The 27,695-nt window shown below is 36.0% G+C and overlaps 2 protein-coding genes across 3 annotated transcripts in view; one reads left to right on the plus strand and one right to left on the minus strand.

The window, feature by feature from the left end:
- The window catches only part of LOC128237288 (activating signal cointegrator 1 complex subunit 3-like), a 136,218-nt gene that overhangs the window by 97,190 nt on the left and 11,333 nt on the right, over nucleotides 1-27,695 (plus strand).
- Nucleotides 448-26,015, minus strand: LOC128237290 (protein SpAN-like). Of its 2 annotated transcripts, none has more exons than XM_052952670.1 (6): nucleotides 25,494-26,015; nucleotides 9,537-9,631; nucleotides 5,519-5,800; nucleotides 2,967-3,314; nucleotides 2,462-2,632; nucleotides 448-2,240 (listed from the first exon to the last, which is right to left on the minus strand). In XM_052952670.1, the coding sequence occupies exons 2-6, from the start codon at nucleotides 9,607-9,609 to the stop codon at nucleotides 2,032-2,034; spliced, it is 1,083 nt and encodes a 360-aa protein (XP_052808630.1). In that variant the 5' UTR covers nucleotides 9,610-9,631; nucleotides 25,494-26,015; the 3' UTR covers nucleotides 448-2,031. The 2 variants fall into 2 exon arrangements, with proteins under 2 accessions (XP_052808630.1, XP_052808632.1); XM_052952672.1 differs by lacking the exon at nucleotides 25,494-26,015 and adding an exon at nucleotides 10,426-10,887.

The following is a 27,695-nucleotide window of genomic DNA, read 5'->3' on the forward strand; positions in this document are numbered from 1 at the left end:
TAAAAATAGGAGGTTTTTGTCATGTGCAGACAAAACTTAAGTAGTTTTTTTCCAATCAAAATGAAACTTGGTGACAGTGTTTGTGGGTATAATATCTCAGTCAAGTTTGATTGTGGGGTAAATCACCTCAGTAACACTTGAGTTATGCCCATTTTAAATTAAAATGCAGTTGGTTTGCTTATTGTCGAAGGGCATGATAATCAGACACAGTTTTCATTTGAAGTTTTTTTTTTTTTAAAGTTTTGCTCTTTTACAATTTGAACTTGATATTACAATTTGTTTAATTATGATAGGCTCTCCAAACAGGCAACACATCTAATAGCGCGGAATTCTTCATTTCATTTTTTTTCCTTCATTATTTAAGGAACATGGTATATCATATGAAACACATCCTTATTGCAAGCTACACTCCTTAATTGGGATGATATATCAAATAAAACTCACATATGATTTACTGATTGTATTTCTATCACATTTATAACAAACACTTCTGAAAATAGCACAAAACATTACATACCAATAATTAAATACATAAATATATATTCCTGGTTTAATTTATTGACTTAAAAAGTATCACACCTTTGTTATAGAATTCTTAATTTAATGAAAAGGTGAACAATAACTATTTCCCTCAATCATTTTTTGTTTCACAATATATATGATAATTTGTCACCCTAGTGCAGTAACTCCAAAATTGCATATAGAAATAGAAGCAGTTAATGAGTTCATGCATTAAGGTGAAGATATATGATTTCTATAATTTTTACTTGATGTTATTAGAAAACTTAGACTTTTGTTTTTTTGTCTTTCATTGAAAGGAACATATACAGGAAACATATACGAATAATAAAAACAACAACAAAGCAACACAAAATTTAAAGAATGACAAACATCATAGGCACAATATAATTATGCAGTAATAAGTTATGAATAAAATTACCGATGCTGATTATATACACTCTTTGCCTGACTATTTACAGAATGACCAGTATTTACATTCATATTGCACTTTTGTGGCGAGAACACAATTGTCTATGTCTGGAGATATATACAGATTAGGGTAGGGTTTGGCCTGCAGAGAGTGAAACAGAATGGCACAGTTGCTCAGCAACTCAAAATGTCACAAAGTAAGTTTGCAGAATAGAACATTGGACATGGTCAGATGTATGCCATGGTGCTCATTTTTGTAATATATACCCTATCATCCAGGGATAACAAGTGCACATTGCAAATGGGTAGCCGTTTTAATACCCTACCAAATCATATGATGTCTTTTGCATCTCTTTGCGTTTTTCGTAAACATTACGGCGTCTAAAGAATATAATAAATAAATTGCTATGAGCTGGAAGAAGCGGACCTGAAGGCAGGTAGGGGACAGCACAATGCCATTTTAGTACTCTCCTTATACTGTATCAATTCTATCACAGGTGAGTTTGGATTTCTATGACACTAGTGTAGCTCCATCATAGTGCCAGTTTCAGTTCACTCATCTGGTTCCATTGTGTAACCAAACATGAAATAAAATACCAATTATTTGCCAAACATGTATACACCTCGGATTGGCTAAGCCCCTTGGGTTCCCACGCGTACAGTGGGGAATGCCCACACCTCAAACATCACTCTTAGTCCCTGATAGGTGACGATCACAGATTGAATGAAGCACTTCTGTCGCTTGCTGTGTAGTTCCTTTAGTCCCCTGTGCTGGCTGGGTAAGCCACGTAACTCTGTATTGACTAGTTGAGATATTGCCTCCCCTGAAGGGGGTCACAAACATTGTACTGTGACAAAACACTCAACGTAACACATAGAACAGCTCATAATGCTTTCCTGAAAGTTTCTATCCATATCACAACTGTAGCATTAATGTCTTTCAGAACACAGTCTCACAGCAACCAGTGAGAATATTCCTTGTCTTTATCCCCGAAGTCTGTCACAAATCCCCATATGTCAGTAAATCTCTCTTCAAGAAAACTGTCATTATGTGAAGATCTGTAGCTCCTCTAATTTACACTTTATGTAAGGCGACTGCGGCTAACGGTTATAGTAGATTTCTATCCCACCAAACTCAGTGCCTGTGCTGCTGCGGTATGCAGGGTTGCGGGCGTCGAGGTACTCTATGTCAGGGGCCTTGTGCTTGTATGCGGCGTCCCGCTTATCTTGCAACCACCGGTACACAAGGATGACCAGTAGCACTATGAGGATGAATGTGAGCGTGCCTATCACACCAGACACTATTGCAACTGGAAAGACAGACAGGGCGTTGTACATTCTGCATGTCAATGAAATCGCATACATGGTGTTTTATTATTCTGAAGGTAGAGTCTTTTATTTTTGTCTTTTTTTTTTTCAATTTGTATATATTGTATATATTTTAAATAAAATAAATTAAATAAATGGTTATTATGTGGATGAATAGCTATGGAAACGGGAAACTGGCAAGAACATGTATACAGTCACTCACCAAATGGTAGTTTTTCCTTCTTTGCTGCTGGTGTGTGGTTCTGTGATGCTGTACTACTGCTGATACCCTGCACTGGGCCTGGTGTGCTGGTTGTCTCATCCGGGCTGTGGGAGGGCACATGGGTCATCGGCCGCATTGTGGGGGGCCGTGTCACTACAAGTGGGGGCCAGGCTGTGAATGGTTTTTATAATATAGGTGAAAGTTATAAAAGCAGTGAAGACTTTGATTCCATGTGAAATAAGATTTATCATTAAGCTGTTGATATTTTTTGATGATGGAATCATATCTTTCTGGTGTTTATATTTCATGTAAAGTACTAGAGTATCTTGAAACAATTGCATTACTCTGCTTAAGCATTAAGAGTTATTATTCTGTTCTTTGAGACAAGTGCAACTCTCCTGAATGAGAAAGCTTAAAGAGTTATTATTCAATTCTTTGAGACAAGTGCAACTCTACTGATTGATAACAAGTACGGTGTATGATCAGGTAGTATAATTATGTTTACCTTCATAGTATATCCAGAAACCCTTCTTGTTTGTGCGAACATCACTCTGGAACGTGATAGTGATCTCGTTACTCTGGAGGGTGACCAGCTTCTCGTTGCTACGGCGACCACACAGTGTCACGCTACGGTGCTGGTTATAGGCGTACATCCAGTCATGACAGCCGTACGTGCCGTTGATCTCAAGATCCATGTCAATGACTGTGAGGTTGATCTGCTGCGAGGGATCGACCTTAATGTTGGTCTCACAGCCGGTGTTGTCCCGGTAGTTCCCTGGGTAGTGGGGTGTCGAGATGTACCCACGCTGGGATGTCAGTGTGGTTTGTCTGCATATGTCCGTTGTCTGAGTCACTGTAATGTATAAAGCAGTGCAAGGATGATGTCATATAACAGATGCAGATTCATCTTCTTTAGCTTATGAAAGTACTGGTATCAAATTATATCAAAGATTGCTAATTGTATATTTTCTTCTTCAACAAATCTTGTGTCAAAACTTAATACTATCTATTGACATTGAAATGTCTAAAAATGACATCACATTAATATTGACCTTTAGAAAAAACATGCAATTATTTGACTATTAAAGTATACCATTTATGCACAATTTGCTTTCAATATTGACATGATCATAAATACTTGCTGTATGAAAAGAGCCTGTCATGGTATATGATATTATAGTGAATGAATTAAGATGTAACGCAATATCTGTGGGAAGAGTATAACATGAACTAAAAGAGCAAATGGAGGGATTGTACCATTGCGGCCATGAATAGGAACTTCAAGGCCACTTAAATGTGAATGTTTTGAGAACTGTCAATTTAATTGAAACTAAAAGTCATAAATAGTAATGGCACAATAGCGACCAAGGCCTACTGATCTGTTCCAGAACACTTCCATGGAATGGATATATTGATTAACCTTTAAATTGTTTGCTTTATGATTTTGATCACTAATTTATTATAAATTATTCAAAATGTAATCATAACTTAAAACTGAACCCTTCTGAAGTCTCCCACAATCATTGAATAAGTGTTTTAGATCACTGGCTCAATGAATACCTACGGCACTTATTTAGATACAAGACTGATACAACTTAAGTAGCATATAAAATTGTTCAAGGTAGCATTTTTCTAGCTCATTTTACCGGAAGAATCTCAGAACTCGGTCTCATACAGAAGTTATGCTTTACAGTGATAATTTTTGATGTGAAAAATTAAAGATTATTTTTCAGTCTCTCAAGAGTTGTTAATTAAATTCTCACATTATTTACAATATTATTTAAAATCAACAGCTCTTTTTATAAGGTGTAAACTGCAGGCATGAAACACTTGATTGGAATCAATAGCCCTTATAAAATACGTGCTGTAGCTATTGTGACCATAACCAGCATTGTCACCGGCATTTCGCACCGGCAGCTGTTAAGTTCCCGCTGTAAGTTCCCCTGTATTATTTTGTGGAGTTTTTCAGTATAACTAACCTACAAAACAATATTCCTGCTTGCAACAGATGTCCTTCTAGCAAACAGTTTAGTGGAACAAAGATTCAGTAAATATCAGGTTGGGTGGAGGTGAAAGTTAGCAGGGAAATAAAATCATCCGCAGGGTTTCATGAGCCATTGTGACTTAATGAAGCTTGTAATTTGGGTAACAGCCCTTATTTCGGCACAAAAGAAAGAGCTGCAATGGGGCGGTATTCATTGCACGTTTCCACTACAATTTGTCAGACCTAAAAGTCTGCAGTCTCTGTAAACTGTTTCATTAATGATTTCAGAATCAATTACACTTCTAGACGTTTATTTCTAAAAATCTGTAAAACTTGAACATTCAATGATTTCTACTGAAATATACGGTCTACATCAATCTGTTGTACATGGCATGTCAATATTTTCTTTTCACTTTGTTATTCAGTCATCAATCATATTTGACAGCAGTTCCAAGATCTATATGTGCTAGTTTGTCCCTAAACTTACAGTTATATCTCTCTCAAAGTAACAGCACATTTTGATAAAAAAAGTCAGGGTTTGATATGAAGGAATCCTTGGTCATATTGGATTTGTCACCTAATGTATTTAATAAACAATGCTGTGAAAAACACCCATTGCTTTAATTTTGTCTTAAAACATGTAATTAAAATTTATAACACTTTGTAGGAAACAAAATATTGTGACAAATTGGAAGTGTTCCGTGATTTCTGGTAATTCTTGTTGATGTTGGCAGATCGGGGTAAAAAATGCGGCTTTAATCAAGTAATTAAAAAGACATGTGTTGAATCATGAGGTTTTTTAGCGGTAGAATTAGATTTCTATGGTGATGGACCGAAAACCTGTTAAAAATGTCTAATTGTGGAGATTGGAAATTAAATTCTTAGGAAGCTTGTGACAGATTTGCCATCATTCATGGCAGGGATCCTCATGATCATTTCGTAATGATATTAGTATTCTGAATGTGGCTTATATCTAATTTACACTTGGCAAAAAATATTATAAATATACTATTTATTGAATATTTGGTCAAAGGTCCATTTTAAGTTGGACATCTCTAAATCAAGTCACTGACCTGGTTCACATGTATATTCCACCTGGAAGTAGGTGCTGTAGTTATCACACTCTGTGAGTCGCTTGCCAACGCCCGCGGTCGGTAAGCTGATGGTGCACGAGTCGTAACCAGTGCATGGGTACGTGGTGTGCTTTGCCTGGGTGCAGTCACCAGGCCGGAAGGAGCATGTGTTAGTGTAGCTGTAGCCATAGAATGTGCCAGTGATGCGAACCATGTATCCCGAGCCGCAGCTGATCTGTAGTGCCTTCTCGTTGTCACGGAAACAAGCGCTCACAGACTCTCCTGAAATACAAACATTGTTTTAAAACAATCTTCCGTTAAATGTAAACATAACACTACAGAGTTAACTAGTTATGTAGATTCATTGTGGTACTCATACAATATATTTTAATTAGGGTTTAATTGTGCGGTCACATAGTGCCTATTATAGCTCCTGTTTGTAATCAAACAGCTCGATGACATGAAAAATGAAAAAGTCCGTATTCGCATTCGCATTCGTAGAGGTTCGTAACAGAGTCCTATGGGTCGGGAATGGTCTGGAGAGGTTCGTAACAGAGTCCTATGGGTCGGGAATGGTCTGGAGAGGTTCGTAACAGAGTCCTATGGGTCGGGAATGGTCTGGAGAGGTCGGCCAAGCACTCCTGACATTAAGGTGCATCCAATAGCCTTCGGGAAACTCAGCCAGTTTTGTCTAGTCGGATTACAACATGATTTTATCGGGACAGATTCTGCTGTACCTGATCAAAATTGTAACAATGTCCCGTGTTGTCTGGACAGCGTCCTGTGGAACAGACATGATGTGGAGAACTTTTCCATTGCCATATCTTGCCAATTTAGTCCAGATTGCGACATATTTGGTTGTTTTTTACCATGCAAAAGATACAATTTGGATTAGAATCAGATTGAAAAGGGCTCAATTGGGATGCTTCCTAAACAATATCTGTTTGTTGTGGTGAATAATATTAATGTTTTCACAATTTTTTAAATTTCCAGCCATGAATCACAGGATCTTCATCAGACTTTCAACAAATTGTAATCGGGAATGCTCCTATCAAAGCCAGCAGTAAAACTTGAATGTCACTGACTGGGGCAATAAGGATTGAAGGTTTTAGTAATGTGTGACATCGGTGTACGAATTATAGCACTGGCTAAATGTCGTATTCCATACACTTTGGAATATGAATGCAATTGAAAAAATATGGGTTCATATAAGATAGCAAAAGAGGAGTGTAAATGATAGGAGGGTCTATCTTCAATTGCTCCAGCGCAGAATTGTCAAGTCTAATTTTTTTTAAGAAAAAACAAGTTGTTATGGCAACCCTTACTACAAAATATTGTTTTTGTTATCTGTTTTATATTCTATTGAAGGATGAGCAGGAATCTGCATGAAAGTACTGTGTAATAAAGGTCTGTGTACAGTGGTGAATTCTTTCCATACTTAAGCTTATGTGTTTATGATGGTTATGTTACTCCATTCATGAAATCTAAAGGTACGGGCTGTTTGATGTACCTCTTGATTTTGTTGTTAGCAAATTGGGAAAATCAACTTTAATCAAAATGGGATTGAGCTACATTCTCTATTCCCTGGGTAAAGAAGGTATGGTCATAGATCAAGCTACATTCTCTATTCCCTAGGAAAAGAAGGTTATAATGGTCATAGATCTTGTTTTCATCATTCAGGTACACTATAATTCTGCTGACTAAAATGTATAATGTTGAACATTTTATTGCTGGAATAAAATGCTGAACCAAAACATATAAATGTACAGAACATTGACTATAATTCATGATTTTTATAAGAATCTTCATACAAAAGTTTGCTTATCAAGTAGAATTGTCATAAACCTCTCTCAGGAATCCATAATAATGTCCTGGCATTTAGTGGAAAGTGCCTTGATAAACTCTCCTGTCAAATATGAGCCTCCTGTGATAGGCACCAACAATATTGAGTAATAAAAGTGTTCAAGATGGCTTTATTGTGCTTCATACCTGTGAAATATCTAAGGTTTTGAGTAGTGAAGTGCTTTTGTGCTAACTTAAAGATAATTGTGACTACTTGTCAATAAGCTACCACGGTCAGGTCCCTGAGTCTTGTATGGGAAAATGAAGACGTGGGCAAACACCAGAAGATTATATGAGCTCCGGGCTTTTGTTTTTCTGTGGGTGAAATAGGGTCCAGTCATAATGGCGGATTCAACCATTGACCAAAGATGAGGGGTTGGCTTTAAATTGGTGTCACACTGCATTTATCTTCCGAACTATTTAATGTTCAACCCAATGGTTTGCTATAGAATAAACTTGATGCTAGTGGCTTTAGTCAATTTGACAAGGCATACTAATTAGAACATGTGTGTAACTTATCAATGTTGAATACTGTATAAATGATTTATAAGGTGTAGCAAACCAATCAAAAGATTTACAAGTTGCTGTTTACTTAATTGGCTTTATTGCAGTAGTGTTTTTCCTGGTTCCCGAGGATGTAGCCTCGCAATTAGTGGAGACTGGTGAACAAAATGTCTCAAGTTTTCCAAGACATTTCTGTAACACCTTTGAAACACAATTAAGTCATTAGGTTAAGTGTTACAAATCAAGGTAGGAGAAATATTAGTCAACATTGGGCTCATTATTATCCCTGATAGTGAAAAGGCAGACATGTTGCTGGAGCACTGGGTGCAGGGTGGGTGTTGGAAGCCTATTGCCGCCCTGTGGATTCTTATGTTCACTATTTGTGACTTGGGATTGTTATTTTAGTTGTTTGTTTATAATGTTAACACAACTTGTACCTGAGTACCTGCAACCCCGCAATTACTATACTAGTCTAATCTATTTTTGTAAAAAGGGTATATGAGTAAATAATAACTTGTTTGCCATTTCTGCCAATAAGCTGAAATAGTTAGGATCTATAGCAAAAATATAAAAGCTCAATGTTGTGTTTGTGTTGATGAAACTTGTTGGAAATAATATGGTTGTCAGTGTCCAGATGTTACCCATGGCCAACTGTTACCATGATCTTGTGTTTCGCTAGCTGCCATTTGCCTACATTAACAATAACAGCGGATATGTTACGCAAGCATTGCTGATCTCTGTTTAAAAACAATGAACAATATTTAGACAGGCATGAAAACTCTTCCTATTGTTTCCATTCCTTGTATCATACCAGAGAAAGTTTGCAGGTTTTACCTGTCCTACTGCAGGCTGTCAGACCAAATTGGGTCATGGATTATTGTGGCCTGAGCTTTGCAATTCTCAGAGTTTGAATTTCTGTCTGTATTTGCAGCCTTTTGTTGGAAATGTCAATGTCATTGTATCAGTTCCTTGTGAGCGATTTTCTCTAAGAAAATCTCTCACTTTCCTGAATACTGAATATGGCTAAATCAGTTTTATTTGAATAAATGGAAAGAAAAAGAATGAAATAAATGCACAGATTGATTTGCTGTATTTTTCATAGCATGGAGCAAGCTCAAATTTGCAGATCCAGAGGTGAGGTGCTCACTCCATATTCATAAATGTACGTCTTGACTTAAAGACTCCAAAATGTCGAGTTCTTTAGATATTTTATGATCTATATTAAATAGGGTTATTAGTTTTGATCCGGGAGGTTGTATTCGACTCAAGTGGAATTTGCAGATTTGGATTTCACGAGGAGCAAGCCAATTGAAATCAAAATCTGCAAAAATCCACAAGAGTCGAATACGACATTCCGGATCAAAAGGCAGTACTAATAACCCTTTCATTATATACACTTAAAAACCAAATGTTTTCATAATAAAGGTCATTTTACTGATGAACTATTTTGTTTTATGACGTCATTTTAACATCGCGCAACGATACTTGTTATGACGTGAATAACACTTAAACACGGTCGTACTGCACTTAGAGTGGAATACAGACTACGGTATTTTGTGATATGTATTGCATTAGGATTTATGATGGGTATATAATAATATGATATATATATATATATATATACTCTTTTTTTACAAAATGAAATTATGTATGCGAGAAGTCAGTTACTCACCTGTGACACAACCGAGGCCCTGGATGAGGGTTAAGATCAAGATGGCCGCCAGGTAGTCGGGGTCTCCCAACATCTTCACGCTTCAACCATCACACCTAGAATACACATGCATTCTTGTGTAACAAGACATGATAAAACACTATCAATCCCAACATTCCAAAAAAGAATGGTTTTTAAGTCATTTATGGTGAATTTTGGGGTTCAATTATTGTCACAGTAATTCCAGGCATACACACCAGACATACATCCACTTCCTGTGACTCAAATACAGCCCTTTAGGGTTAATCCATAATACAAGCATGTTAGAATTTTGTTCATAGCATGTATACTGACAGGATACTAATAAATACAGTTCAATTATGTGGTTATAATGCATAATTCTTATTGTAATCAAATCTATTCATGGCAATGTAACATGATGAAGTCTGTAAATAAACCATAAGATTTATTTTCAGATGTTTCCTGGTTATGTCATGTGCATTATTAAGTGTAGAAGACTTTATATGAATTGTGCATGTTTTACGGACTATTATTGAAATACTTTACTTAATAAAAACATGAATTTAGATAAAAGTGGTAGTTTCTGTGATAAAAAACACTCTGTAAATCATATACTTACTTCCCTGTTTTCTATAGAATTGGTAAAAATGTTTGAAATGAATGCAATTAAATCTTATAAGCACATCTTAAATTATGTTTCTTAACAGTGAAAATATTAAAATTCATTTGATATGTTATTAATTATTTTATATTTTTATGATAATGATAATAATAATAATAAAAATAAGAATAAAAATGATAATAATGAAAATATAAAACATATCAAATTTTATCTCAATAAAGATAATTACTGTTATTTTAGAATGCAGTGAAGTAATTATCATCTCACCTTTTTGGCAATAGAATACTGATGATATTTGCACAGTTATCAGTTATTAATCCAATTTAATATCATGTTTATCACTGAGTTTATATTTCAACACAATCCAATGAACAGTCTCAGTATTGTTTTCCAAACTGAAGATAATCCTCTGTAAAACCTGGATATATTGACAGTACTCTGTCTGTTATCATTTATCATAAAATCGTTAAATCAGTTCACAGTAGGTAAAAAAATCCGCAGAACACCAAAGTGCATTACCTTAGCATAACTACTAATATTTGTTTTCTTTGATTACTTGCAGAACAAATTTTGGCAAAAAAAGTTCAGAATTGTTTATAAATATTGTTTTCAAATAAAGATTCAAGAGTGAACTTAAGATAGGTATATTATTAGCTTTCTGAGTGAACAGTGTGAGCAAATGAAGAACCATGCAGCTCCCTATGAATATTGATATGTTTGGTGAAGTTTAAACGCTGGATTGATTAGCCTTCATAGTCAATAGAACAAGCAGGTAGTGGAGTGCCGAGTTGAAAATTAAATATTGGTTGAAGAGGGCAGGGTAAACAGCCACCGGCCAATCACAGGGCAGGATCTAGTGGAGTGTAACCTTGTCAAGAGGACACTGGGCTGTATTGAAGAAACATTGTTACATTGGTACCTGAGGCATAGGGTTATTGAAATTGAAAAGAAAGAAAATAGCAAGATCACAGTATAAATTGGCTTTACCAAAAAATTCAACATTATTTATGATGACACAAATTACCTTTAACAAAACTGTTATTAGCATGATATGAACACAATTCAATTAGCATTAGAAAATTGTCTCTCTACATTTTGTTATCTTTAACACTAAATAGGACCAATCTTTCGTAACTTGTTTCTTATTATAACAATGAAAACTAATCTTTCAACTTTATGACATTGTAAAAACTGTTATCATTAGAACATTGAATATGAAAACATGATCAAAATGTTTGTCAGCAGTAGTTTCAACAACTGAATCGGCTATGATGCAATAAAATAATTGATTTAAAGGTGTATTTCTTGACTGTAACTGGCCGTAATTGCCATGGTACATAAACATAAGTTTTTAACCCAACAGTACAGGGAGTTTGTATATTTTTTTGCCTGTGTTTATGGGCGTATGCTGGTACGCGGCAGCAGGCCCCCTGCGGCTGGGAACTACTGGTTTTGCGCCACTACCCAGCCCATTGTACACCCTTATCTACTCACCATCCATTGTCCCACAATTTAAACACAATTGTCAACCAATGCCTCCTGTCTTTATACTCCACAATTGAATATAAATATTTTATTTTGTCTCAATTATGTCTTTATTTGAAGGTTAACTGCAGACTGAGATGTTCAGATTAGGTGGTTAGCATTATGGTACCATGATGATTGCGGTTGATTAGAAGACAATCTTTCCCCAAATCTATGCAGGATCCTTTAATCCTTAGTTTTCCTTCAGAAAATTAAATGTTAGTGGGATTTTGTGGGCTTGTAATTGAATTCAATCTAGCTTGTAAAAGGTGTGAAAGTTTTAAATATTTAATGAATAATGTGCTGAAATGGTTAATACTGGAGATGGGGCCTGAAGATAGCTGATGATGTCTGTACAGTAACGATAGGAGGATGGGGGATGAAACAGTAACAGAGGGTGATACAATGTAATCAAAGTACTAAATCACAATTCACTCTCCTTAAATTAAGTCATGGTTGAGATAAATGTGGTACAGGAGGTCCCTTGCACTAAATAATGTTACTTGATATACTATTAGGTACACTTTAAATTTGTTATGGTATTACCTGATGGCATTAACCTTTGTAATGGTATTTTTGCCATGGTATAACCAATACCTGATGGCATTAACCTTTGAAATGGTATTACCACTACCTGGTTGCATTAACCATGCCATGGTATTACCACTACCTGATGGCATTAATCTTGCCATGGTATTTCCACTACCTGATAGCATTAACCTTGCCATTGTATTTTCACTATTTGATGGCATTAACCTTGCCATGGTATTTCCACTACCTGATGGCATTAACCTTGCCATGGTATTTCCACTATCTGATGGCATTAACCTAGCTTGCCATGGTATATCCACTATCTGATGGCATTAACCTTGCCATGGTATTTCCACTACCTGATGGCATTAATCTTGCCATGGTATTTTCACTATCTGAATTAATCTTGCCATGGTATTACCGCTACCTGAAGGCATTAACCTTGCCATGGTATTTCCACTTTTCGATGACATTAACCTTGCCATGGTATTTCCACTATCTAATGGCATTAACCTTGCCATGGTATTTCCACTATCTCATGGCATTAACCCTGCCATGGTATTTCCACTATCTGATGGCATTCACCTTGCCATGGTATTACCACAACCACATGGCATTAACCTTGTTATGGTAGTACCACAACCCCATGGTATTAACCTTGCCATGGTATTAACCTTATCGTATTACAAATACCTGATGGCATTAACCATGTAATGGTTTTACCAATACCTGATGGCATTAACCTGGCAACAGTATTACCAATACCTGATGGCATTAATCTTGCAATGGTATTACCAATACCTGATGGCATTTACCTTGTAATGGTTTGATCAATACCTGCTGGCATTAATCTTGCAATGGTTTTACCAATACCTGATTGCATTAACCTTGCAATAGTTTTACCAATACCTGCTGGCATAAACCTTGCAATGGTTTTTACCAATACCTGCTGTCATTTACCTTGTAATGGTTTGATCAATACCTGCTGGCATTAATCTTGCAATGGTTTTACCAATACCTGCTGGCATTAACCTTGCAATGGTTTTACCAATACCTGCTGGCATTAACCTTGCAATGGTATTACCAATACCTGCTGACATTAACCTTGCAATGGTATTACCAATACCTGCTGGCATTATCCTTGCAATTGTTTTACCATGACCTGCTGGCATTAACCTTGTAATGGTATTGCCAATACCTGCTGGCATTAACCTTGCAATGGTTTTACCAATACCTGCTAGCATTAACCTTGCAATGGTTTTACCAATACCTGCTGTCATTAACCTTGCAATGGTTTTACCAATACCTGCTGGCATTAACCTTGCAATGGTATTACCAATACCTGCTGGCATTAACCTTGCAATGGTATTACCAATACCTGCTGGCATTATCCTTGCAATTGTTTTACCATTACCTGCTGGCATTAACCTTGCAATGGTATTGCCAATACCTGCTGGCATTAACCTTGCAATGGTTTTACCAATACCTGCTGGCATTAACCTTGCAATGGTTTTACCAATACCTGCTGGCATTAACCTTGCAATGGTTTTACCATTACCTGCTGGCATTAACCTTGCAATGGTTTTACCAATACCTGATTGCATTAACCTTGCAATAGTTTTACCAATACCTGCTTGCATAAACCTTGCAATGGTTTTTACCAATACCTGCTGGCATTAACCTTGCAATGGTATTACCAATACCTGCTGGCATTAACCTTGCAATGGTTTTACCAATACCTGCTGGCATTAACCTTGCAATGGTTTTACCAATATTTGCTGGCATTAACCTTGCAATGGTTTTACCATTACCTGTTGGCATTAACCTTGCAATGGTTTTACCAATACCTGATTGCATTAACCTTGCAATAGTTTTACCAATACCTGCTGGCATAAACCTTGCAATGGTTTTTACCAATACCTGCTGGCATTAACCTTGCAATGGTTTTACCATTATCTGATGGCATCATGCAACCTATTTATGGTATAACCAGTATCTGATGACATTAACCCTGTAATGGTGCATGTATTACAATTTCATTCTGAAAGCTCAAAAACCTCTTGAGAAAATCTGCCTTGCAGATCAGTTACTATACAACAATTAATGATTTGAATCTTGATCATGAGAGCTGTCAAATTTTTAGAATTCTTTATTAGACTAGGTATGATTATTGAAACATTTGATAAAGCTGACAGCATGAGATTTCTGTTGAACATTAAGCATATATTTGCCATGCAGTTAGTGATTGTTTGATAGTTACTCTGTTTCCTTAGTTACATGACGGGATGCTGGCCATTGTTTGCAAGGATGATGGCCATTGTTTACAGGAGGACTGGAGTGACATATGTCCCGATATTGGCCGAATCTGCTGATAACAATTATATGCCCCCCCCCCCCCCCCCTCCAGAGGTTATAAGTTCTGTCCCCATTATAGCTTCTCAAAATGGAAACCTGAGTACGAATGTAAACAATGTAAACATGCCGAGTGCTTCCATCAAAGAAATAGACTCAGCTTTTTTACAACAATCAAGCAAACCAAGTATGAATTATTTACTGATTCATTTTGTTGACTGAAAGATTCAGATGTTTGCAGTGTTTATAATCTTCATATACTTGACCTTGATTGTTTGCATTAGAAAAAAAAAATGTTACAATTTGTCTTTTTAAATCTTATAAAAATGATTGAGCTTTTATATCAAGATTATAAGTACAGTTTGGTTAGCATCAAGCATTTTCCCTCCAAAAGTCAACAGATGACAGCACACTGGGATTAAGGCCACTCGGTGTTATTGAACAAATGTAATACCATATTGGCCGGCTTTGTTCACAAATATCTTTTTGTCCCTTTTGTCCCCTGATAACATTTCTAAAAGCAACCCGTTCACCTCATTGTGCTGATATTAAATGTGTTTACCTTATGAAATGTGATGTCCCAGCTTTACAGACCAGTGTGTGCACCAGCCAATCAGAATGGCCGTTACAATGCTCTGTCGTGTGGCAACTGTCCCAGGCACACGACCATGCACCTGGCTGACATACTTCAGTGATAATAATTTTGACAAAATTAGAGAAATTCGGTCTGCCCATTGATTACCCTTGCATGATACAGCTAGCTTTTAATAAAGGAACTTGAGATTTTTCAGGTTCTCCTGGTGTTCATTAGTTTCATTGGTCGAGAGTGAAAAAGCAAATTATGGACAAGTAGCCATGAAATGAGGGCTAACTAGCTGCTCCATTGATGCCATATGCTGATCAATCATGAAGTTTTTTGGTAAATGATGCTAATATATCTGTATGCAGCTTTGCATTTTTGATGGATTTTTTGTAATATATTCCAAATATTTGAAAAGAAAAGAGAAAAACGGTAAAAAGGACTGCAAGGTGCCTTTAATATCATCTTGTTTTAAATTACTTACATGTACTCAATGGGTAAAATCATAAAAATTAAACAAATAAATGATTTAAAAGTAGTGATAAAAGGCGATCTGTTATTATTCTCAATAATCTTCTATTATTCAATAGTATCTCCTTATCTGCAGCTAAAGTCATGTAGCCCATAAAAAAAATCAGATTCTGACTTAACGGCTTCATTTAAATGAAGAACATCAATTTCAATTACAGTAATCATTATTTTCACCAGGTATTGACTATAAAATATGAGTACCACAAAGCCTGCTCCATTTTACCCCCAATTTGTCAGGCGCCTGATCGAGCTAATTGCCTGCCTTTTGTTGGGCAATGATGAGATAATTATGATAGCTTTTTACTCCATATGTAGATGAGAAGTTGGGTATTTGCATACAGTTGATGGCCAGGTGTATTGAAAGACAAGGTATGAAGGGGCCGAGCCCAAGTGCATAATACAAGGGACAGCGTCACGCAAGATGTAATTACAGTCCCCAGTTACGACTACTTGATAAAGGCATGCTTCAAGTTGCTTTAACTTCATTTGAATCTATAGTTGTTTCTATAATATCATTTGAGAAAATTGAAAAAGAAAAAAAAATGCTAACATTGTAATGGTTGTAAATGTTATAAAATTGAGCCTCCTTAGATGTGAAGTGTTTGTGGGACTGTCTTTTATGGCCATAAAAGTTTCAACTGTTGTGAAGTGACTTTCAAATGTGTCAGGAAAGTTGACTCATCAGAAGATTTTTTCCTTTGCAAAGGCTTTCCCCTGTTCATTCATTTTAACTAGGCAGGTATGTTCGTGTCGGACATTGTTTACTGGTGTAGGTATCGTGGTCTGTGGAATTCAGGGTGGGGTGCTGGGTACCAAGCCAGAAACCTGTCTTCTCTCCCCAGCAAGCATGCAACAAACATTAAACCTAAGGCATAGATTTTCAACAATAGCAGAACAAATATTTCAGCTTGTACTGTTTTTGTCCAATCTTGGAGCCGTAAATGGAAACATTGCATGTGGCGTTATTTCAAAACTTGAAAATCTTCACGGGGGTTTGTACGCTGTTCTAGCACGCGATTAGCTTTACACGACATCTCAATCAGAAAATATGTAAACAATTGTCTTAGTTTACATTAATGCGGCACTAATCATGCCGATCATGAGAGATCTTCTAAATCTTCAGCGATAATATCTGACAAGCATCTAGCGTGTATTGTGCGACCGTGTGACCCGTCGTCACCCCTGGCTTACAACATGTCCTCCAAACATTCCCGTTATGGACGGACTCTCAATCACACACATTAAAGGATGTTCCCAAACAGATTATCCTGCCAATTAGCTATCACATCTTAAATCTCTTGCGACAAAGTGGATATGTAATTAATCTACTACTGGCCTGTTTGTGACAATTGTAAACCAGTTTCTTGTTTGTGAACTGTTTGACGCACTCCAAATATTTTCATTCAAATATTAGAGACATACATTTCCAATTTGATTTTGATTTTCAAAATATATTTTTTTTTATTGAGTTGATAATTTACTCGCGGTGTTATCAAATGCTGGCTCAGGAAAAAGCTATTATCAAAACATTTATGAAATCTGTCAACAGCCTATAGCTATTTTTCCTTGCAAATTTATATGAAGGTATTTAGGAGAATCACCTTGACTTTGTAGAGATGGTCATGTGTGACCAGCAATGACCATTGGTCAGTAAAAGCAAGCCATCTGTCCAGGTCACCAGCTGCCTGGCCACTTCAAAGGCAAGGCCTGATTGACCTCATTGTACCGTTAGCTTTGATGTGCTCCCGTGTAAATGGCCCCAGACTGCCTTAATGTACAGGTACTCAAGTGAGAAAATTGCATGAAATGGTGAAATTATGGTGCCTGCTGCCAGTAATGAGAGGGTATGTTGACCCTGTGCCTGGGAAGGGGGTGGGGGATGGAGACATCAGTCTGGAGCAGACAGACAGATGGTTTAATGTACCTAGCTGAACATGTATAGTGGTTTGATGATGGAGGGAGGGTAGGTGCTTTGGACATCAACCTGGTTAGGACAGATGATTCTCTTACTAAGTTGAGATGACTAAAAGGCTGATGGAGGCATGGTGGCAAATCCTGCTTGGTGCAGAGCATACCTTGCTAGCATGCAGCACAACATGGCTATGAGGGAGCACACATCCAAACCAGCAGTTAGCTGGCAAGATTGTAACCAGTCCAGTAGAACATGGAATTGCTGCAGTTGAAAGAGTTCCTTTAACATTATGAGGACATTATCATACAGTGATATGCCTTTTTCCTGAAATTACCCCATGAATTTGCATACATTTACTTGCAGCCCCATGATATTACAATAAACAAATGATATTTTAAAACAATATCTTCCAAACATTTGAATGGGGTAGCAGTTGCCTTGTTTGTTTTGTAATAATTTTGTTATCACTCCTGATGTTTTCAAACATTATCATACAGTTTACAATCAAAACAATAGGCTACGTTCTCAGGATCAAAGATAAACGGACACAATGAGTTTGTTTGGGTTAAATAAATATTCTAGTTCAAACAGTATGAAACTGTTTTGTTTAAATACTTTGCACAGTAATTGTTTTACTATTTGTTTGATAATCGATGAGGATGTTGTTAATTTTGTTTTCTGACAAGCTGAAGTTCGTTCAAAGGGGCGTTTTTAGGATAATGAGTTAGAGGAGGCGCAACTTTAAGGCACAATTTTGGATGTGCACCCCATCCCATAGAACTGAAACATTTATGTGGTTATTGAAAAGCTCACCTGAGAAATTTTTGCTATACAGTGCAGTCTGGTTTATTATTTTCATATTTTTTTCCAATATTGACATAAAAAGTTCACTTGGAAAATTGTGGTGGTTGATGGGGGAATTAAATGTTAATCATTTTACATTAATAGATGTTTTTGCTTGTATTTATAAGTGTATTGTGCTTGTAGAAGAGGAAAAAAGATTCATTTTTGTTTTAAGATACCACATCTAAGTTATCATGTAATAGCTGCCATCTAATCACCATAGTCAGAGTTTTTATGTAAAATCTGGAACATTATATAACATAATAACTATACCACATAAGGGTTGAATACAAGAAAATCTGATGTTCACATAGATGATCTATTACCATTTCATCTCATATAAGATACTAAGTCATTTTTAAACAGAGAAAAAGTAATTGGTGAGCTCAAGTAACCTTGTTTTGTTCCTATGTTGAATTGGGCATTTGAAGAATTCAGTATAAAAGTAGTATGAACTTTTATGCATATTAAGAAATATGCTGCCTTCCCGGAGACCTTTTCGGGTCATGCTAGCTGTTCCGTAGATTTAAGTGAACAAATGAGTCAAATGCCTAATAAAAGTCCATATATCTAAAAATGTGAGATTTGCATTTGCTTTTTTAGAGGTATTTCAGTCTAACTTTGAAACAATTTAAATGATATTTTGATTTGAATGGGTATACATGTTGAATGAAAAACATATAGCTATATGCAAATTCCCCTGCTTTACTATGCCCTTGTTAGTAGATGGGGCCTTAGACCTCTCAGAGCAAAAGAAATAGTGAAGGCAAATAATTAGCGAAGGCATGAAGAATAATTATTCTATCATTCAAAACACATTTTGCTAATGCATGAACAATGCTCCAACATTTTTAAACCAATGTTTTCCAAGTTTTCACAGCTGGATGGAATCAAGAGGGCCTCTTCTTTAATTGAGCCAAAAGTGACCTTAATTGAGCCACAAGTGCACAATGGGTACCCAAATAATGAGGCACACGCCACTGGCTCTCAAGTTACTAGCTAAGGGTTATTGAAAAGTTGGTTTTCAACAATCAATTGGCCATACAATTATCTGACAGATGCCAGATGTGGATTTTTTTGACAATTTATTGACAAAGGTTTTCCATCTCTGACAGTCATCATCCATATCTCAACCTTGTAACACCTTCAAGTAAAGAGCTGTTAAACAAACTCACTGATGGATCTTGCAGATAATCTTCTGTCTGGAACATTGAAAAAATAACATCATTGTCATGTCTTTGCCATCAAAATTCTGGCCATCTGCTATTTGTTGAAAGTACAAGTGCACAACTTAGCTCATATCTACTGGAATTTTCTATCATATAATGCATATTGCTACAGAGCTTAGACAAAGTAAAATATATGTATAGATTATTTCAAATTGGAAACATGGTCGTACTGCAAAGCTTTTATGATATTTGCTTCAATGAATATTGTATGTGACTTTACAGTACTTTAAACATGGAATAAACTTCATAACTGAGAATTTCAGAGCATCTATACAAAATCATGAGCGTTAGACTTGAGGAAAGTCATTGTCTTAACATAATGAATTTTTGTTCAAGCTATTACACCATGTTACAGTAAGTTTGAACTAAACTAGGCATGAAGATACAGGCGTTGTTCCATGTTATATGTTAAGATCCCTGCATCGTTACAGAACAGGCAGAGAAAGTGTGGACAATGCTATCGCTCTGGAAGACTGCTGGCATTCTTCAACTTTCCAACAAGCTCCTTAACATTACCTATAACATGTCACGGGCTTTCAGGAAAGTATGCCACCCATCTGGGGATGAAACCTTGGACCTTGCAAAACTTCTGACCAGTCCTGTTCACATTACAAACCTAATGGGCGCCATTGAAATTCAGTTCAAAACAAGAGCCCGTGTATAATCATTTAATAACTGTCTACACCCAACTAATTGGCCTGGGTCCAGAGGCCCTTTCTCTAAAGCCAGCCTTACAAATTATAATTCTGTATAAATCAGAATTTCTTGTTTATTGCATTTTTAATATTTTCATCCAGATTCGCAGGTGCAAGATAACAATGCCTGTTGATAGATAGATGCTAAAATATTGTATGCACTGCAAACAAAAAAGACTTTCCCAGGCTTTTTTGTTTTTTTTATTAATGTTGTCTATCAGACCAGGGGTGAAATTTCCAAAAACAAGGCACTGGTTTCACGGATGAACAGAGCTATGATTTTTATGTCTGTGCCACCCTTTGTATCATATCAGTTCATGGTGAGAAAGGACAAACAAGTCTTGTAAGCTGTGTGTGTGCAAACAGAGTCTGATCAAGTCAATTGTTGCATTATTGTGAGAGAGTGACATATCCCAGGCGTGATGCGGGAAATGCTGTAACTGCCTGGGTGTGTCGCAGGTATGATCACTGCTGTAGGCTGACAGAACTAGGACATGCACGTGGCTCACAAGCACCCTGTGCCACATGCAGCCATTACAACCACACAGAAACCACTGTCTGTTATTTTGAAATGCTTATAAACAATGCATCTGCATGATTTGAAAATCAAAAACCTTTACACTGAAAACTTAAACAAATTTTGTACAGGTGTTATAATGTTGTCCTTAAAACTCCTCAAATTAACTTGTTTTTGCTTTGTAAGATATGAAGAGTTTTAAAATCTTGGCAAATAACATTCTGTTCAGCCAAATTAATCAAAGCATGGATGATATGTAAAAGATTTTCTTTTTATTTCTTTTATAAAATTTGATATAAAAAACGACACATCATTGCACATTTATAGTAAAGAATGATTATATGTCAAAACTTATTTTCCAATATTAGTCAAAAAAGCGGAATTAACCTCTTTCCTGCCCCAGTATTATGTTTTAAATTGGAAACTGTTTAAAGAGCCTTAAAATTATAGCTAATTTTTTACTCAAATGAATTCACTTAAATTTCTTTTATTTCACCAATGTTATGGATTTCTATTGTGAAATGTAATGGCTCATAATTACCCTCGTTTTTGAAAAACCTTTGAAAACCAACAGTTATCGGAGCGTCATCAGAGCGACTGAGATGATGAGAGGTAAAATTGATTTTAAAGGCCTGAGATAAAGTTATTTAGAGAAATTTATTGATCAAAAAAGTGAGAAAAAGAAATATTTACTTCACCGAATAATGATCACAGATAGCTTAATAATGTTTTATATATCCAGTCTGTGAGAATGTTTCAATGTTTAATCTTTCTTCAAAATAATTGCTGTCTTGTGAGAATTCCTTTTTGGCCAAAAAATATTATACTCGTTTAAAGACCATCACTCTTGCAAAATATTTGTTGAATTATCCCCCTTGATCACCTGAGAAACAGAGCATGAAGCACTTGCCTAGACCATGGGCTAAAACTTAATGATTTTGTTTGGAAGACAAAGCCAAAGGAATGTTCAAGGATGAAAAATCTACCCATCATTGAATAATAGGAAAGCATTAACTGTTGGCACTGGGTTAGCAGTTGAAACAAACTTGGAATTGCCCCCTAATGAGAACGCTAAGCCCCAGAGATTAATTTCAGCAATTAGATTTTCGCTGATTTCTGCCAGTGAATCGTACAGGTGTCTCATGTTTGAGTCGGATTACACACCCTTGAGCATTTTACACGGCTGTTTTCAACGATTATTGTATACAAATTGTTGGTGCTGTTTGGGTAATTTTCTAATGTTAAGTAAAAATGGTTAATTCTGAGTTTTAAGAGCATAAATAATGTAGTTGTTTGAGATATTGTTACCTTGTTAAGTCCTGCATTTGAAAGTTATTTTCAAAGGTTGTTTCCCACTATCTTTACATTTCTAAGGAACTACTGGCTGACATGTGCACTTGGATTAACAACTGAGTTCCAATCTATAATGCATTGAGTTACCTTCTGACATGTTTAGTTTCCAATCTATAATGCATTGAGTTATTGTTATGTTCAAGCCGGCTGATAAGCTAAGCTGCCTACGTTTAACACAACTCTCAGAAGATTTCCGATAATTATTTTATTTTTAGATGAATAATATTCCTGCTTTCATATTTTTATCTCTTATCAAACATCAAAAGAACATGTTACATATTTTATCACAACTAAAACCATGGAATATTGGTATGGTATACAGCTTTGTTTTGAGACAGCGTTTGTCAAACAATTAAAACTGCTGCAGTCATCATACCACAGATTTACACTACCAACCGAGATTGCGTCTGAAAACTTTCACAGTTGCAACGTATAATTTTCAGGGAATAAACTACGTTTTGAGTATGAACCAAGTGATTTGTGATTTGTAGATTACGAGTCGATTTCATACAAGTTTAATACATCCGACTAGAATTATATTTATAAGACAGTAAATAAGAAATTGCCTTTAGAATATTGAATACAAGTACCTTTATTACTGTTCATTAACACTTCTCAACACCATGTATAGTGTTGACTCGACGCGGTGGAACGCGGGGCAAAATATAGAAATGAACGCAGTGTACGATTTGCTTATATCATGGGGTATAGTGAAAAATAGTTTAAAAAGATAACGTCCGCGGTAAGGAAAAATCTCGGCCATTATAGTAAAATCTGCAAAAAAATGCCTGGTTGATAGTGTAAGAAATGATAGAGCCCATTGGCTAGCAACATAATTATAATGCAGTCAAAATTGTTGGTCGTCATGCAATATTTGTCAAAACTAAAACAAATGTTCTATCTGAATTTAGTTGTTCAGTCTATTACATTGTATAAGACTGATACATTGGGGTAGCTTCTGTTGCCCATCTAGACTGGATATGCGGCTAGCCTGTCAAGGTATGATGACCTGATTATTTCCCACTGACAGAGGAAGGGTAATGGGTGGAGGTGAGGAGTTGTGGAGAGCAAGCACCTGTTCTTGCTGTCCCCGTCACATAACACTGCCCCGTCTCATCTGTTTGAAGGGTTAGGGTAAGGCCAGTAGTCATAGCTGTAAACTGCCCACCAAAGGCAAGGACTTCCAACACCTGATGGCTTTTCATTCTGATTAAAATTTGGTCATGCAAGCTGCAGGTGTGAAGTCTGTTTGTCAGACACTTGATGGATTTCATGCCCTTCTAACAGTAATTGATGTTTTAAAATAAAGTATTGAAGAGGTCTTTATGAAGCAGCAGATGTTGTACCATGACCAGGTAGTAATGATTTTGAGATGATTTTGAGATGATTTTAATCTTGATTTCCCTGAATTCCTGTTGTTGCTTGATTTAGGAAGAACCTTTAATTTTATCAATTTAATCTTTGATAATACTTAAGTCTTAATGCTTAATGCCAATACTTTAACTGTAAATGTTCTCTTATCTAGTTATGTTGTCAACCATGTGTTTCTGTTGCTCCTTGTTTCCCCCACCTCATAACCATCCAGTGCAAATGCAGGCCATTGATATCCCCATGCTGCTGGCAGACCAACACTTGCTTGTGTTCACACTGGGGTTGGAGCCAACCTATCTCCATAAAATATCAAACTGTAATTTACTATCATTTGGAGGGTTTCCAATACAACAGTTTTGATTTGGTTCAGCTTGCCTGTGCCATCCCTTCAGGTTTCCATGGCGTTCATTGGATGCAAACATACACCTGAATGTACCACAATACTGTAAAAACTGCAACTGTTCTTACATAATATCATTTAGATGCGCACTTCATATTGGCTTTATTATTAAATTTAGGGAAGAGATGTGAGCATTGGGGCTAACCAGCCAGTGACATTTCATCCAGGAGTATACTTATACAAATGAAGTCTTGATTTTTAAGGGAAAAATACAGTTCACTTTTTTTTTGAAAGTTCAATTGTTGGTCCTAACGGATTCAGTTTAGCCGTTGATCAAAAGGGAATTTTTTCTTTGAACTAACGTAGCTATGGGTACAATAACTTCCGATTGGAAACAAATGTACCAATTAATTGTAAACAATGCTCCTGTTGTACATTATTCGGTTCATGATGTACCTATTTCTGTCAGTGCGTAAATAACAGAGAATAGATCTCTCTGACATAAATGATTTTTTCTTGGCTGCATTTCATACTACGAAATTTCTGCGGCCTGGAATGACATACGGCAATGTTGACATTCCCTGGAACAGACACAGGAGTCACCTGGCTAATGTATACATTCTGTTGTTGTCACATAACCATGCAGTAACTGCTGTGACAAAATTGTACTAGTTGGATTATATTTTATAATATACTGTTACGTGATCCTGGCGTGCTCTATTGGTGAATTTACCCCAAGTTTTCTTATGTCATTTTGTCCAATGCTTCATCTGTTATTGCAATACTCTGGACTTGCATACTTATTCCATTTGCATGATTATTGAAGAATACAATGTGCACTTTGATTATAAACAATGTAAGAATAATCCACATGTACTTGTAATGTTTATTCCTATTTCAAGATTGGTATATTATGTTATAGACAAAAGTTGATTCAGCAATATTTTGAATTTCATTGTGGAAATATCTATTCAAGGTAACCTTCACTACCGATTGCAGAAGCCATTAAAGTTTTATGAGAATTCTGGAACAACAACCTGTTTGCTTGGAGCTCAAGGCTCAGTGGGTCACAAATATTTACCTCCATATCTCTATAAACATGGTTATATTTAGCGGAAGGTGATTGAATGTTTATGGAGGGATCTCAGCTTGACACAAGATGGAACTGCTGGATTATCAACACAATACCGAGATGCTAGGAGGATGTTGCCAAATATTTAATGCTGCTCCTGTCGGGTTCAGTGGCACATTTTGCGTCATAATGCATGTGAAATAAACTATACAAATACTGCAGAAGATTTTTGGACAAGTTTTAAAACAAACTGTCTATGATTATAGGTTAATTCAGAGGTAACTCATGACATGGAACCTGTAGTTCAACTTATGCATGACTTTGTGTGCTTTGAACTGCTGCCTCAAGTACTTAACCATGTACAGTGGAATTTTATCAAAGGATTAAAATGAATGCCCATTAGATTCTTCAAGTTGTTTTATACTTTGATATGAATATTTGAATGGTAAAATGAGTAATATGCAAAGAAACAGCATTTGACTTACCTTGGTTGCTGGTAACGGCCCTAAAATGTTCCAAAGTGTATTTCCTCATATTATAATGACATGGGATTAAGTTTTATGGTACTTTTCCATGACTTTTCCCCACACTTGTTCGTTCACTGTCTGTTTACAAGCTTAAAGGTATCACGTTTATTTCCTGTCTTACTCTTGATGAAAAACATCACCATCTGAACACAAACACAAAAAGTATGTTATAGGAAGAAAAAAAGTATGTCAAACTGCAGGTAGCATTCCCGGTTCCAGGTACAGGGATCAGCTGGTGAAGTTACGTCAGTGCCAGCCAGGTAGGCCGGCCTGCAGTATGTAAACACTACCTGGATAGTGCACTTCTAGAGGCATCCGCATTCAACAATCAGTCCTGCCATCCATGTCTTGTGAAATATGCACAGACATGCAGCTTCTGCAGTTTAGTGCACATCCTGGCTAATGTGTCAATATTTTACTCACTTGTTTCCTCTTTACTGTCATTAAGTTTCAATTTAAGGAAATTGTTTTGGAGTTTGATCTGTATAGATAATGATTATACAGGCATCTAATAGGTCTATTTAAGACTTTGTTGTGGCCCCACAGATACCTAGAATTGTTAAAGTGACAGACATAAACGGCCTGCATGGTGCTAACAAAGTTTGATACTCTTTTTCTGATGTTTTTTGTATTACAAACTTTATTACTGATTTGATTCAATTTATACATTACTTGTACAGTCTAATCTCGCTATGTCAACGTTGGATATCTCATCTATCCAGTTGTGTTGACTTTTTTCTACGGTCCCGAATTTATTCCTTCTTATTGTATATAAAACAAAACTGCTTGTGTCAATTTTTCTATCTCGATTTTTACGCTATGTAGACTTCCTATTTCAGTCCCTGTGATCGAATGTCACACATTTTCCTTGTTCCTTATGTCGAACTGTAGATAGAGCTGTAGGTACGAAAATATTCATGACGGTTTGCAGCATGTCGCTAAATTACAGTGCGTGTCAAATTAACAAATTGTAATAATTAGAGGTTAATAATTATTGGTAAGGGTGAATATAGTTGTTTGTTTATGTTTTTGATTTAAGAGACATGTATTGCTCAAGCTATTTATTCAAACGCACAAGGACTTTGATGACATCATGGGAAAATTCAACAACATTGAAAGCTACATGACGAAGAAATTTCTCCACATTGCATGTAGCAAACAAACAGGCATTACATCCTTTTTTTAAACCAGTTTAAACTGTATCTTATTCTATGGATCATAGTGTTTGGAGGTATTTTTTGAGAATGTGCTATATTTCTGTGTATTATATCACAAATTACGAATGTGCTATTTAGTCAAAGTTGTTGTCATATGTGCTATACCGTTTTCTTACAATGTGCAAGTGTATGTGATTGTGGTTTTATATCTGTTTTGTGTAAGCCTTAAACGTGAATTAAAGTAATTTAACACAAATAATTCTCTCTCTTTTCACTTTATTTTTCAAAAATTTGTTTGCTGTTTTCATGATGATAATATGTAACAGAGATGTTCCATTGCAGAAGTCGGACATCAGACGTAAATAAAACTCAAATGTGTTGGAATTGGTGATAATTTTTTGTAATTCGGATGTGTCGAATGTTCGTTATCTCAACTTTTTTCCCTAGGTCCCGACAAAATGGACATAACAAGTTTCGACTGTATATATTTATATATAGTATATTTACATGTCAAACATTACAAGACCAATGATTGGAAACACAGTTTGCCTTACCTTAATGTAGCTGCCAAGAAAACTAGCTTGTTTGTTTATGAATAGAAGACATGAATCCAGTGACATAAATGCATAGATAAGCCACCTGTTTGTTCCCTGGCATAGCATCGTTTATGTCTTTCACTTATTGTAACTGATGTATTAGATAATCCGTATTAGATAATCCGTCAGTCTCACCGAGATAATAATCATATAATTCACCATTATTTTCACACTATTTATATGAAGGGCAGATAGTGGTGTTGAAATGTTATCTGACAGAAATTGGAAGCAGTATATAGCATGGTGAAAGTTAAAAAAGTTCATTCCAACTGATGACAGTGATGCAGTCTACAACTTTATTTTGTGGAATCTTGCTTAATCCTTTGTTAAGAAGTTGCTCATTGAGCTAATGTTTCTTCTTGGCATATAACCTGACTTTAAATAAAGATTCTTGTATGTTGATGTTG

Source organism: Mya arenaria, chromosome 6 (assembly GCF_026914265.1).
Source record: "Mya arenaria isolate MELC-2E11 chromosome 6, ASM2691426v1".
In the NCBI taxonomy this organism is placed as follows: Eukaryota; Metazoa; Mollusca; class Bivalvia; order Myida; family Myidae; genus Mya; species Mya arenaria.